Source organism: Lytechinus variegatus, chromosome 1 (genome assembly GCF_018143015.1).
Source record: "Lytechinus variegatus isolate NC3 chromosome 1, Lvar_3.0, whole genome shotgun sequence".
In the NCBI taxonomy this organism is placed as follows: domain Eukaryota; kingdom Metazoa; phylum Echinodermata; class Echinoidea; order Temnopleuroida; family Toxopneustidae; genus Lytechinus; species Lytechinus variegatus.
Window position 1 is genome coordinate 20,070,957 of NC_054740.1, and position 14,801 is coordinate 20,085,757.

The 14,801-nt window shown below is 39.7% G+C and overlaps 1 protein-coding gene and 1 pseudogene across 1 annotated transcript; both read right to left on the bottom strand.

The window, feature by feature from the left end:
- Window positions 1-861: 861 nt before the first annotated feature.
- LOC121408562 lies at window positions 862-2,067 on the bottom strand (annotated as a pseudogene).
- LOC121429695 lies at window positions 2,066-7,923 on the bottom strand. The gene is made up of 5 exons (XM_041626861.1): window positions 4,571-7,923; window positions 4,088-4,274; window positions 2,766-3,763; window positions 2,307-2,515; window positions 2,066-2,138 (listed from the first exon to the last, which is right to left on the bottom strand). Exons 1-5 carry the CDS (start codon window positions 4,700-4,702, stop codon window positions 2,066-2,068), a joined length of 1,599 nt encoding a protein of 532 aa, XP_041482795.1. The 5' UTR covers window positions 4,703-7,923.
- Between the last annotated feature and the right edge of the window lie 6,878 nt (window positions 7,924-14,801).

Sequence of the window (14,801 nt, forward strand, 5' to 3'; positions counted from 1 at the left end):
CACATAAAGATACATAAACACCCATGAACATACCCAAACACAAATCAAACACAAATATTTATCAAAACATACATACACAAACTGACTGATAAGCACAATCCAAGTATGCCTACACGCCAAAACATGCACCAACAAACAACCAAAATTTCACAATCATAAATATTCACCAATATGCACAAATAAACAACCTTAAACAAACAAGCACAAGCACAAACAATTGCATATTGCATTCAACCAAAAAGATTTACCCAAAAATGAGATACACAGTGATTGTTCTTCTAGTATTCTTTTAGTGTAATTCTCTTTCCTTTCTTTTTTTTTTGACAATATATACCAACTAATGTAAAAACACCTTTCATATGTGTGCATGGCATATTACGGAAGTAAAACAAAGAATACTATTGAGAAATACTACATGGCAATATGAATGAAATAAAATACTACATGGCAATATGAAACATATGAATTTGATCACATAAAAACAACAAAAGGTTAGGGTTGTGAATATTGAATTCCTGAGTATAACAATGTATTGAATTCCTGAGTATAACAATGTATTGAATTCCGGAGTACAATTGAATTCCTGAGTATAACAATGTATTGAATACTAATAATCAGCAATGTTTATAATGTAGAATATAAATACTGATAAAACTTGGTAATATTTGAACACACTTGAGCATAGAGCACACAATTGATATTTGGCACAAAAAAAACTCTGCTTGAGTCAATATCTTGGACATCAATTCTGTTATGTTATGCTTTGAATAGAATTGATAACATATCCACATCAAAAAATTGTTTGACACAAGGCAAACATTTTTAACAATCAAACTTTAACGATCATGATATGAATTCAAATATAAACTGTTTTTCTTGTGGAATGTAAGAACAAAAAAAACGTTTTATTAGTGTTTGGCAAGTTCCGCATTGAACAAAAAAAAACGTTTTACTAATGTTTGGCAAGTTCCGCATCAACAGCTGCTTTGAAATGGTCATAGCTTTCATAAACTCTATCTGTGTAGCCGGGAGACACTGACGAGTCAGAGAACAAAATGTGAAAGACTTTCGCATGCTTCTCTGCACTTTATCTTTAGAAGGCACATACCGCTTTCTTTGTCCATCGCAGTTTGGTTTGCCACAAGCCGCACATGGCTTCTTGGACTGCTTTGGCATGATTGGTTTGGGAGGAGGTGGGAGTGGAGGGGACGAAAGGGTGAATGGTGCCACACCCGAGGGCACGAAGGAAACTGAAGGAGCACTGGGTTGAGATGGCACTACCATCAGAATGGGGGCCTGGGACAAAGGAGATGCTTTTACAGACGGACGCGGCAAAAGTGAGGGTAAAGTAGGTGCAGCTTGTGGAGTATGCGTCTGTGACGAGTCAAAGTTCAGCTTCCTCTTCTGATCACGGACTTCACGGATTTCCAGAGGCACCGTTGGATACTGTACCTGCGGCCTGTCAGGGGGTACTAGAGATTTTGGAAGGGAAGGCGCATCTGGAACGGGTTTACTTGTCAATACCCTACGATGACTTGGAGCCTTGGGAATGACGGTGGACAGATAGTTCGTCCTCTTGTTCTCCTTATTGAGGAAATTGGTCACTGACTTTACATTGATATTCGGAAGGGGGATCCCAAGCTCAGCCAGAACCTTGTCATCTCGAACCCTATCGACTATTCGCTTGTACTGACCTTTCACTAGGCTTGCAATCTTCGTGGGAGATGACAAGCTACTGACTTTTGGCCGATTTTTCAACATTTTGATGACAACATAAAGAAGTCGGGACTCTTCTGTGATACTTGATGCCTGTGCGTATCTCATCCAGCCGAATTTGGTTTTCTGTGCAGCGCTGTTTTGAGGTGAGTCTGGACCTTGAACTCTGCCAAACAATGTATGGCCCCATTTTGATTCATACTTTTTGACGAATAATTTAGCAGATCTGTCATGATCTAAGAGAGCGGTGGCCGCGTTAGAGATCTGAAGACGTAAGTTGGCTGGAATGAGATGCTCGTCCGAATCATCTGTGAGCTTTATCAAGAGCAAAGCCAGTTTTTCGACTTCTTCATAGCCAGCATAGCATGCCATCCCGTACCCAGTCCTGGAACAAAGACTCCATCCACGAAGTACCACCATCCCTACAAATAAAAAGAATGAAAAAAGAGAACATTTTCTTTTTAATTTAAAAGAATTAAAGTATTTCGCTTGATTCATAAAAAAAATAAGTTCTTTTTACTTCTTTAGAGGTGAGCACCTACTGACATTCCATTACATAAAACAAGAGCTAAAGAATTATAGATGCCAACCTGCAGCAGTTATTGTCTGTGTACATCACTTTAGGGGCTGGGGCATTAGCACGGCGGAATCTCGAACATAGACCGCGAGCCATCCGTTGGTAGCACTCCTCCGACTCAGAAGCAACCACCACTGCTGTGACGAATTGCCCCCACTCATTAAGAATGCTTGTCAAGAAATGCATGGTATCCTGGCCATCACCATATACCTTCTTCAGGATCTGTAAAATAATGAAAAAAATTATCATATAGCCTAACCATAATACTTGCTTCAAATATTTTCTTTTGTAGGTACGTAGAAAAAAAATCAATAGCAATAATAGTAATAATAATAATAATAGCTGGTGCAATACAATACAAGTGGGTTTTTTAAGGCAACTTTATCGTCACATTATGGGCACTATTTTCTTCTATTATTAAAAATTTAGTTCTTTCATCATCATCAGCATTTATTCACAGTTAAGTACTCACCTGTTTGGTTCCATCAATGCACAAAATTTCTCCAGTGACACTAAGGATGCTCTGGCGGTAGACAGACATCCTCTCCATCTCCATGATCATATGGGCACGGCAGAGAGTCCGTGGGGAAGGGAGCACTGACTGTGAGATAGGGGGCATGTAGGAGCCTGGAGCCTTGATGAAGGAGAGGATTCCTCGCTGAGATGCCTCTGAGGTGTCTGCAGAGTGAGCCTTGAACAGCAGTGTCTGGTACAAATCCCTCCTCTCTGCATACCATTTACTGTGGCCCATCTCAAGTACTCGGTACACTTTGGTCATTGAGATAGAGTTGACCCGGTCGCTATGGAGGGTGACGACTTCCTTGTCAATGGCCCGTTTCCCTACAATGACTGCTGGAAACATGCTCTTCACTGCAGGGGCTAGCTGTTGCAGGATGCTGAGACTTGACGCATTCCAAGAGTATTGCCGTTTGTCATCATCGCCAGCAGACTTGCGCTTGTCCTTGCAGTGGTTACAACTGAGGCGCTCTGTTAGTAACGTGTACGGGAATCTTATCCCATACACAGTCCGAGCGATACTCCCATATCCGTGGCGGATAAGGCTGTAGCCTGGTTGTGCTGGGCAGTCTCGGTTGGGGCAAGGGACTTTCAGCTGCATCACCCCTACTGGCCTCCAGAAGAATGCTGTAGTGGTGAAGAAAGACAGCATCGGTGGAAGTGCACCTTGGATCTGACTGATGAGTGGCGGTGGGCTGAAGTTCATTATGGGCTTCAGAACCTTCTTTGATCCCTGTTTGGTATAGAGCCCATACACCAGATCGTTTTTCAGCCAGTGGATGTTTGGCTTGAACATCGGTTGAGTGTTGGGTGGAGGCTCCTCCCACGACTTCTGCCATCCCTCCAGTCCTGGATTACTGCTGCTCTCCTGGCTGTGCTGGCTAACTTTCAGCAGATCCCCAGCTGTTGTCAAATGTGCTTTAACACCCAGCTCAGAAGATGAAACAAGGGTATCTGAACAAAATGAAGGGGGGGGGAGACATGTTGAAATCATTCAATGACTAAGCTATAATCATAAACATGAATCTGTTGCAACAAGATTAATCAAAACCACACACCTAATATGCAATGCTTAAAAAAAAATGATAATAATAATTGCATACGGCAATCACATGCATATTCATTTCATCTCCTAAAATGTTTTGACAAGTAGCCACACTTATATAGCGAGTCAAGTTTGAAGCTGATTGGTTTACCATTTTGTGGAAAATTAAATTCTTAAGTTACAATTAGGCTTAACCATAAATTAACACTAAAGCTATTAATAGAGAAGTTTACCTGCCATGTCCAATAGCTCCTGGTCATCTGCGAAGTCCCAGTGCATGTCATCTATCTCCTCAATTTTTCCCTTGAGAGGCTCCTGAGGCATCAGCGGCTCCAAAGGCTTGGAGGACTCCTGGAGAGTTGGAGGTGTTTTAGACTTGGGCAGCTCCTTGGCTTTGGGTGGCTGTTGGGACTTTGTCTTCTGATTTGGATGGAAAAAATGAATTACGAAAATGCCAAAAATTATGATGTCATTTTGCTCCCTAAACTGGTACTATAAATCACTGTTTGAAATTGCAAATTTGAAACTTTTCACAAAATTGTGCCATTATCATATAATGGCATGATTCACGTTTGCTTATATATATATTTTTCTCATATTAAAAAAAAATAATGAATGTTGCCAGATTGATGAACAAAAGAAGATTCAATTTCACCGTATAGATGCTGTGTACCTCTTTGATTTTGAGCAATATACATTTTATCATGTACACTCACCTTGAGAACAGAGTGTACGTGACACATAACTTGTGGAAACTGGTCCGCATACTCCCAAAGAGTTGACTTCAACCACAGCATGAGTGGGTTTGTATCTTTCTTGATGCCATGCTCGACAAGGATGAACTTCATCCATCCCACATCATTTTCAATTAGCCATTTGAACGTTTTGTTGAGGTACTTTCCAAAGGTGAGATGCACCTCACCCCTCCAAGCTTCACCAGCCTTGCTCCTTGCCAGGGCCTCAGCACTTACCGGGTCGCACCAGACCTTGTCAACAATTATCTTCTCCACTTTGGCAATTTTTCATAGCTCTTGGCAGCAGGACTTGGTTTGAGCAGGGCTTCCCCCGGCTTATAAAGGCGAATGGTTGGGGTTTGGTCTTGTCTCTGATGCTTTTTCACATGAATGTCAAGGTGCTGCTTCAACGTGAATAACTTGCCACATCGCTCACACTTGAAGGCCTTGGTTTCATGGGTCTTCAAGTGCCGATTCAAATTTGAACTGGTACTGCACTTTTTGTGACAAATCTTGCAGTGCCAATGACCTGAAGGCAGCTCCATAACGTAGCTTCAACATTTCTGCAGTTGAAAAATAAACAATGTTTGCACACTGTTACATTCTTCATTTGCCCACCTCAACCCCCTTTTTTCTGCCATGTTACTGTTATAAATTCATGTATTGTAATTAGGCTGAACTACAGTACAGTACACACACATTTACATGAAAGGGGGGGGGGAGTGACACTATATTGTGAACACATGCGGAAACTCAAACAATTTGACCGGGAGTGTAGTGGGCTGGCCTCGTGGAGCTTCTGTACATTTCTGAGGAGCCTCTTTTTATCTTGTTTACAGCAAATTTTCATGAACATGGGGGTTGTAACACACATCATAATGAGTCATAATGTACCAGGAATGTTTCTTTTTAATCCACAAGCCATATTAAAAGCGATATCACTCGTAAATCACTTGCAATCAAGCTGAATCTACTCCTTAAACACCCGCGGAAACCCAAACGATCTGACCGGGAGAGTTGCAGGCTGGCTCCGTGGAGCTTCCGCACAATTCTGCGGGGCATTCATTTCATCTCGTTTTTCAAAAAATATAGCAACTCATACGTTTCTACTCACCATACACACGAGGAATGATCCCAATTTTCACGTCCATATGTAAAAAAATATAGAAAGTCCAGAAAAGGGTGAATTCATCGAGAAAACAATGCTGGATTTGAGAACGAATTCGAAGAGTCCGCCGAAGACATGAATATTCATAATTGTCAGTGACGTAGACTCAGCGAGCTGATCAACGAGAGGTAGTGATTGGTCTGTTGAAGAGAGGTGAAGAGACGGAAATTTCAGTGATTTTTCAACATAGCAATCCGATTGGTCTGTTCCTCACGAGCCCTGAGGAACAGAGAGCAATGATTGGTCTGTTGCTCAGGGCTCATGTACTTGGTTGGGAATTTACCTGGGAATTGCCTCTCTTGCCTTACCTGAGAGTAGTGGGACCAATTGACATGCCCAAATTTCCTCTGGCCACTGATATAATTTAGCCAAATTTTCAAATGTACGAAGAAAAACATCAATATCTTCCCCTTCGACAAATTTGGGTAGTGTTGGCTTGACCCCCATATACTGCGCATTTCCCCTTTCGCGCTGTCCCTGCAAATTTAGTGCTTTAGCTGCACTAACATCATTGTCTTCAATATTGAGGGGATTAGAATCTGACACATTTTCGCTTAGTGCCCGTACTAATCCATCCTTATTCAAACCTTCAAATGGCAACCCCCGTTCTTCACACATTTCTCTTAATCTCTTAACCCTAAGCTGCGATAAATTAGATACATCACTCATCATTGTAATCTAAATGAAATAATCACCATGTAATATTTCAAATAATAATCTACTAATATCTTTCTGATGCCTAACTCTGCCTTGCTCACTGTCTTACTAAGAGCTCACTTACCCTTTCTTCCAGTGTCCTGAATTGGCCTTGACTCTTTTGGACTTGAAGCTCCGTCTTGATCTGTCCAGCACTGTCTGCTCTTGGTCAGCCTTTTTACGAGCCTCTCAATCTGTCATCTGTCCTCAGTCTGCCCATGGACGGTCTGCCACAGTTAGTCTTGCTTCCACTCCCAGTTGTGCCTTCTCATCCAGGTCTGCTTTCTTTAGAAGCCCTTGAACTGCTACTTGTTAGCTTACTGCTCTCATTTGTTGAATAGCACCAGACAACCAAGTTCTCATTCCAGACCTTTGTAAATCTGATAACTCTGCTAAAGCGTCTCTGAATAGGCTTTGCAAATAACTGTAGTATAAGCCTGCTGGATGCTGCACTGAATAGAAGCTTCTCAGGTTGCTGAACTAATTATCCCTGCGAGCAATTCTCGTTCTCACAATCCTTGTTTCTAGTTACTCGTTGTCACCGAACATTGGCCTACCAGATCCGTTAGCTCTTGGCACTGCCTTTTAATCAGACTTTTCGACGAAACTGTTCTGTGGGAAATTTTTCGATCCCACCGCTGCCACCAAAATGTCACGAAACCAAGCTGAAGTATATTCTCGCCTTGACGCAAAGAAATACCCCGTCACTAAAAACTTGCGAGAAGAAGTTGATTTTATTACAGGTTCAAGACTTCAAGATGAATCTTCAACACACATGTGTATATATTTCAACACAAGCGCAATAAAATACCAGCTCTGAGACATACGTCTCCCTCTCTTTCGTAGCTATACTATCTTCTGACTAAAAGTCACTTTCCTTCCACTATTTATAACGTACCGTTACATAAATATAACCCACTGTTACATAAAAATATATAAAGCAATACATAGAGAATTCTCTACCCTATGTTTCTCCTTGTCCGAAATTACATAAACTACTCTAGCCAATCAAGACCCAGGACTGACTTATATAAGTTATATTATTCCTTATCTTGGGGTGGGTATAAAGGGATACATAAAGAAACTACTTGGAACCAATCATCTAACAGGACCACCTTACATAAGCATCGGGAGGCGTCTTTAAAGAAATACATAACAAAACTTCTTTGGACCAATCATATCATAGGAGTTCCTTACATAAGTTAAGTTGTTCCTTGTCTGAAGATGGATACAATGAGTTACAAAGAATAACCACTCTTGGCCAATGATACTATAGGGCTATCTTACATAAGTGTCTGGAAATGAACTAAAGTTTTGTAAAGAGAAACTCTTCCTGACCAATCACAGTTTAGTACTTTCTTACATAAACTGTGTTTTTCCAGACAGGGGTAATGATTGTTTATCCCTCCCTTGACGTTTGTATCAAGGACAAAGACTCCTGTTGTAGTAGAAAAGGCCCTGGCCTACTTGAAGCCATATGAACGTAAATCCTGGCATGTGAAATGGGTAACTGTATAAACTATTAGAACTTTCACATGCCTACTTTAATCTTAGGTACACACCTATCATTTAGAGCAAATATAATTTAACTGTGAGGACTACTTCGTCACACCAACTTTAAATCAAATCTGATCATGACGTTTGAAAAAGAAGATGAAAATATCAGAAATTAACGCCAACGGATAATGGACAAAATAAAATGAAAAATGGCAACTTAGCTCACATGACCACTAAAAGCACAGACCCTGTTGTACAAAGAGTTACGATTGAATCGATCAATCTCACCTATGGATGGCCATCGACGTCAACATCTATTATGCATGCTTCAAAATATTTTGTAGCTGTGATGTATATTCATGCATTCATTGTTTTTTTGAAAATTCACTGCGCTCTCTTTGCATAAAAAAGGACATTATGCACATTTTTCGTAGAAAAAATTATGAAACTGATAGATTTCCATAGAGTTACAATTGATTGGATTAAACATAACTCCCAAACCCAAAATAAGTTTTATATACAAATTCAACTTACCTCATTAGATATTGAATTCACAGAATTCAGCCACTTCAATTTGGACCTCCTTTCCATACAAACAGTAAGGGGACCAATTGTCACCTCCTCACCAGTTAATACCCTCAGATCTGATTTGTCTCCCCACAAACACACAGTCACACACCCGGCCACTGTTGTCAGCAATTTCAACCTCACGCATGCGTTTCTGTTCACCTCCTCTGATTTCACTGACCTAAAAATATAAACAATAAATGCACAAAAAAATTATTTAACATAGTTTCACAAATACAATAAATAAAACATTAAAACCTACTATTGACAGATCCATGTCATATTTATCTGTCAGACACAAGTTTCCAATCCTGTCTAGGAGGAGCTGTTCTTGCTGGTCTTGCCACAAGATCATTTGTTTCATGTCCAGCATTGTCATGTTTTCAATTCAGCATTTATTTCCAAATTCATTAAAAAGAACATAATGAGAACAAATGTATATATACACAAAGTAAAAATAAATAGCTGTTAAACATAAAACAAAGCAAAGGTATCAACAGAACAGAACTGAAACAAAAAGTGGTGATGATAAAATTATGGTTGGCACATAATTATAAAAATATGGATGAACAAAATAATGAATGGAAATCGGGCGTGCACAAAAAAGCCATAAAAAGGCTTGTTGAAACGCACATACCCAAGAAATATGAATCGTTAAAATGAAATTCAGTATATGGTATATTCATGCATTCATTGTTTTCTTGAAAATTCACTGGGCTCTCTTTGCATAAAAAGGACATTATGCAAATTTTTTGGAGAAAAAATTATGACACTGATAGATTTCCATAGAGTTACAATTGATTGGATTAAACGTAACTCCCAAACCCAAAATAAGTTTTAGCTACGTAAAAAAGTATACAAATTCAACTTACCTCAAAAGATGTTGAATTCACAGAATTCAACCGCTTCAATTTGGACCTCCTTTCCAAACCAACAGTAAGAGGACCAATTGTCACCTCCTCACCAGTTAATACCCTCAGATCTGATCTGTCTCCCCACAAACACACAGTAACACGCCCATTGTTGTCAGTGATCTCAACCTCGCGCATACGTTTTTGTTCACTTCCTGTGATTTCACTGACCTAATATATCAACGTTGAACGTACATATTCCTGTAAGAACATAAAATGAAATATTCAAAACATCCCAATACACAAAACACATTCTTACTAACCATAACATACACACCCTCAACATAAATGTGATAGACCCTGTTTCCAGTAACAAAAAACAAAGGCCACCGAAACCACAGCTGACCCAACAAAGCCATGCCCAACCTCACTGTAAACATAAACTGATCCAACTACATTACCAAATGTGGTCCCGAAAGTCAATTTAATCAAACAGTCATGCAGTATCATTACATAAATGCCACTACCACAGAAACAGTCATAAATACAAGTAAACTTTACAACTTACCCTGAATAAGGTAAATGGGAAATTGTAATACAAATACTTTAAAACTACACCACTTAACCCACCACAAAAACACTAAAATATCACACATTCATGTAATAAGTTTTTACCATAATCATATGTTCCAATCATATGTTCAAAATTTCAAACACAAATTAGTTTTATACTAAATTATAAACATTTCCCGTACATCTACACATATCTTTTACAACTTCCTATGACAAACCAAAATATTTATCTTCAAACACATCTAAGTCTTCATCATACAATAACACACGTAAAAATAATGATCAGTAAAAAAAATACTACACAACCACCTACAAATTTTTTTTAAATCAAATTATATGTAGTATGCAGGGGCGGATCCAGTCTACGCCGATAAGGGGGCCCCGGAATTTTTTCAGCCACATTTTCCGCAAACGGCCACTCGAACATGATTTTTTTTTTCTTCGAAGGGGTAGTCCTAATTGTTACTTAGCTTTATTCTTATAAATTAGCATAAATATATAATATCATAATCCATATAGTGCGAGCGCGAATCAATTTTTTTTTTTTTTCTTTTGTATTTTTCCTAAGATTCGTAAATTACTCCTCCGATACAAATTGAATACCACCGTTTTAATGTGATGATTAAAAAAAAAACTAATGATATGGCGGGCAATATTTATCAGAAATATAAATTGTAATTTCTATATTTTTTATTATTCATCAACTCATTTTTTTTAAATATTATTGATTTTTTTATGATCACCTTTTCCTCGTTAAGCAATAGTTGCTAAACACGTGAACATGGTGAAGCTGTACTGTATACCGGCATGCAGTACCGATCATGTATGTAAGTAAATACACAACCTGAGCGCGTGTTTCTCGCGGAAATTTCGCGCCATATATTCATGACTTTTCGCCACGTTGTCTGTGATTGGTTACTGCTTAGCCCACTTTCCTTAGCCCGGTTTCGATTCACACTGCATCTCTTAGCACCGCAATTGTGGTGCTAGCACCGCAATATGCCGGCTAACCCTGCTTTTTTGCAGGGCCAGATAGTACCGTACTATTTACCGTGCTCGCCCACTTTGCTAAAACGTGTGAAAACGAAGTGGGCTAAGCTTAACCCCGGGAAAATGGTGGGGCTAAGACCCCCCCCTTAGCCCCACCAATTTAGGACAAAAAGTTCAGTGTGAAAAGCATATAACAGTCTTGGTCATTTTAACCTGAGTACCTGTGAAGGACAACAAAAGATATTTGAAAAGTAGTTTGTCTCGTTTGCCTTTGTAATATCCAGACAAACTAAAAGCTACATCATCTACACCTAGGCCATATAGCACCAGGACAATTACCCATAGAAAATTACCCACTTAGAGAGGTGGGGAAGAGCCTGGCATGCCTTCCCCCCCATCCAATTTTTAGAAAAAAATCTTGCCTAAAATTTGAAATTTAGGACCTTTGGTCTCCTGCCCCTCTGTCACACCAACTTAGCTGAAACTTTGCTCTGAACTCCCCCCCCCCCTCCTCGAGCAGGATCCAGCATGACAAAGAAAATTTTGGCAAGACCTTTTTTTTGTTCTGTTGACGCAATGTCCAAATTGAGTATGATAAAGGATGGATTGTGTTGTTTACAAACTTTAACAAACGAAAAAAATGAAATGATTAGTATCTTGACAGCCTATTACTTAATTTTGAAACACACTGGCATTTAGAAGACAAAACAAACAAATCAATTCAACTTCTCGTTCTGCAGTCTACATGTCTCTTTGCATCAGAAGATTGGTTAAACTTTCTGATATTAGTCTCAAGTTGTTGCTGCATATCAATCAGGGCTAAACACTTCTAATAAATCAATGAAATTTGAAAAGGAGATATCAGTCATGATAAAGAGCAAGAAGGAGGGTCATTCATCATTTACTCTTATTATGTCAGGTGCAAATCTAGGGAGGGGGGTTGGAAGGTGTGGACCTACCTCATCAACTTTAAAAAAGATAATACCCAGTATTCATCTCGATCTATGCCTGCAAGTGCAAAAATTAGTTTGCTAATAGATATCTGATGGATGTTGTTGCTTAACAAGCCAGTTGCTGCCGCATGCAGGAACATCACCTGCACTTGACCTTTGTCATACCTCCCACCTGAGCCGGCTTCTTGACAGGCAAAAAGAACCTTCTGCTTAAAGTCCATGGCCCTCAGGATGAAGTCATGCTGGGATTCTCGGCTTACCTTTGCTGCTTTGAAAAACTTGTATAATAACTCTGTAGCATTCTTCCCTAATCTGAGGAGTTTACAAAGTGTTGGTAAGTCAAGATTCAACCTCCCCTCCAGGTAGCTACGGATATGAAGGCCTGGATCACCTGCTCTATGACTTTCTCTTCTGGGTACTTCTTTCAAAGGCCACTGTGTATTTGCTGGGCAAGGCTAGAGAATGTTAGCTTGTCTTTCTGTTAGGGCTTTCCTATTTGCCCAACAGACCAGAACACCTTTCTGATTGATTGCAAATTGTCCTCATCCTTGGCTGGGGCTTCCATGGTGTTTCTTTCCTTCCTGTTTCCCCATTTCAAACCATCAACCAGTGTACCTCCATCATGTTACCCCACACTGCCTTAGCTTCATCTTCAAGCTCATCAATTCCTCACTGCACAGATACATGTAGCATTGTAGTAGCCAAGGAAGCACTATGCGTCCCTTCAACCTAGCCTTGTTGACATCAGCCACCGGCCTTTCCAGAACCTTAGCCACTGTTAGGAGCTTGTTTTTCCGTACCTTCTTCCAGCTGATTGAGTACTTCAGCTAACAGATCCTCCAAGCCCTCTTATTTTATTTTGGAGGTTAAGTCCTGAGATTCTTCTTTTGCTTGTAATCTGAATGTCATAAGGTCATGTCTGTTGTGGTTACAAAAAGTTGGGTCTGGTGTTCACGTCGCTTTGTGATCCTTCTTTTACAATTTTCTCTCTTTTTTTTTTTGGGGGGGAATATAGTTAACTTTTATAGTCCCGTAAAATTAATCTTCATACACATGTGACACTCCAGTTGACAACATTAGGAAGGTCAGTTATACTTCATTATAGGTTGTCCAGGTTTGAGGGAGGAAAGGGTAGATGTTCTCATGAAGGAAGTGACAGATTGATTTTAGAACAGTGAAGGGAAGGGGAGGTGTAGACACAATTTCAGAAGATAAATGTCAAATTATAGATGGTGTTGTGCATGGCTAAAGAGAAGATGAAGATCAATACAGAATAATTACAAGAATTAGGAGGGGGAGGAGCAGGAATGGTGGGAGGTTGATAATTCGCCATTTTATTTCAAGCTGTGAAAACGAAAAAAAAAAGGACAAAACCATGGCATGATAGGACCTGTATGGTGATTTTAGCAGTAGTGAAGACAAAAATGTGAAAGTGATGCGCAAACTAAACATCATTATTTGGAATTCGATCATAACTAAATACGTAACTACATGAACATACATTTCCATGCACATATCAGCATCCTAAGTGCATTGTTGCACACTGCTGAGCCTTCTCCACCAACCAGGCTGATGATGCGAGCCTATTCATTTCTGGCTGAGTGAAAATTTTCAAGAATGGTATTTAGCTTTTCCAGAGCCTCCATGCTCTCACAGGGAAGTGGTGATAGAACAACTTCCTCGCCAATCTGCCCATCCACGGGCAATTGTACTTGCTAGCGCTTAGCAATGTGCATGGGCAGCTGCTCATGCCTGTCAATTCTTTATAATACCCTCTCAAGAAGAGTGAACACTCTCATTTGCAGTACTGGGAATGGGTTCCGCCTCTCTTACTGTTGTCAACTGAGGTCCCTGCACTCTCTGCTCCCTTTGTATGGATGTATTTGGGTCGTTCCCTTTGGTGGTGTTCTTTGCTGACGTGCAGATGCTTCATTTGGGCTATTGTTCTTGCCAAACAAGGTTCTTCCCTTGAATTTGATGGTAGAAGGTGTCACTGGTAAATACGGAGAAACAACACAAACTTCATCAGGCGAGCTTTCTTCGGAGTGATCCATGTCAGCATGAGATAGTCCTGGTCTGGATCCTGGCTCTCATCTTCCTCAAATCTAGCTGTAGGTTTCCTTTTCCTCTTCTTTGGAACAGCTTCAGTCTCACTATTGCTTTGGTTGGAATTTAGGGTGGTCTTATTACACCGCCTCCATTTCCTGATTCATTCTAAAGTTTCCCGGAGTTCTAGCACCTACTACACGAATGAACCCCTTGCATCTCCTGGACAATATGATAAAGAACATAATATCAGGAACGCCCCTCCCCTTGGCAACAGAAATTACAAATCAATAGCTCAGTGAAGTGTTTTTGGCATGCATTTTCATATGAAGAATGCTGACAAGACTTCCCTTCCAAATATTGCTGACTAGTAAAAAAAATGTTAAATAAAGGTTAAAACTGGACATGGGATACCCAATGGCAAGAAGTGAATACCTTCTTCCAGTTCACGACATGTGATGAATGGCCTAAAAAGACCTGGTAATGCCTTCAAGTACATGTTCTAAGAATGTTGTCATTTGCTGTATATGAGGTCTTCCAAGCTACCCCTATTTGATTCTACTGCATCCATTCCACATCTAAGACTCAATAAACTTCATATACTCAGCCCAAATAATCAACCCAGTACATGACCCAAATCACTTCTAAAACTTCCTGAATTATATTTTTCTTTCATTTTTTTATGTTTATAAATGTACATGAACGTTTAAAACTGAACATTCTTTTACTTTGTACTGTCACTATTACTGCCACTGTAAGTCCTATTGTTACTCGCTTTATGTGGATAAGCATGTATGTGAAGCCTATGTGTTTATTGAGATTAATTATATCATTATGTCGATGTAAAATGCGATTTGTAAGACATCAATTCT

Bases quoted from the DNA above. Each gene is read 5' to 3' on its own strand.
- LOC121429695 (XM_041626861.1), bottom strand. From the start codon at position 4,702: ATGAAGTTCATCCTTGTCGAGCATGGCATCAAGAAAGATACAAACCCA. The intron at 3,764-4,087 runs GTAAACTTCTCT...CATTTTGTTCAG, and splicing joins GGAGCTATTGGACATGGCAG to ATACCCTTGTTTCATCTTCT. The intron at 2,139-2,306 runs GTTGGCATCTAT...TTTTATTTGTAG, and splicing joins ACAGACAATAACTGCTGCAG to GGATGGTGGTACTTCGTGGA.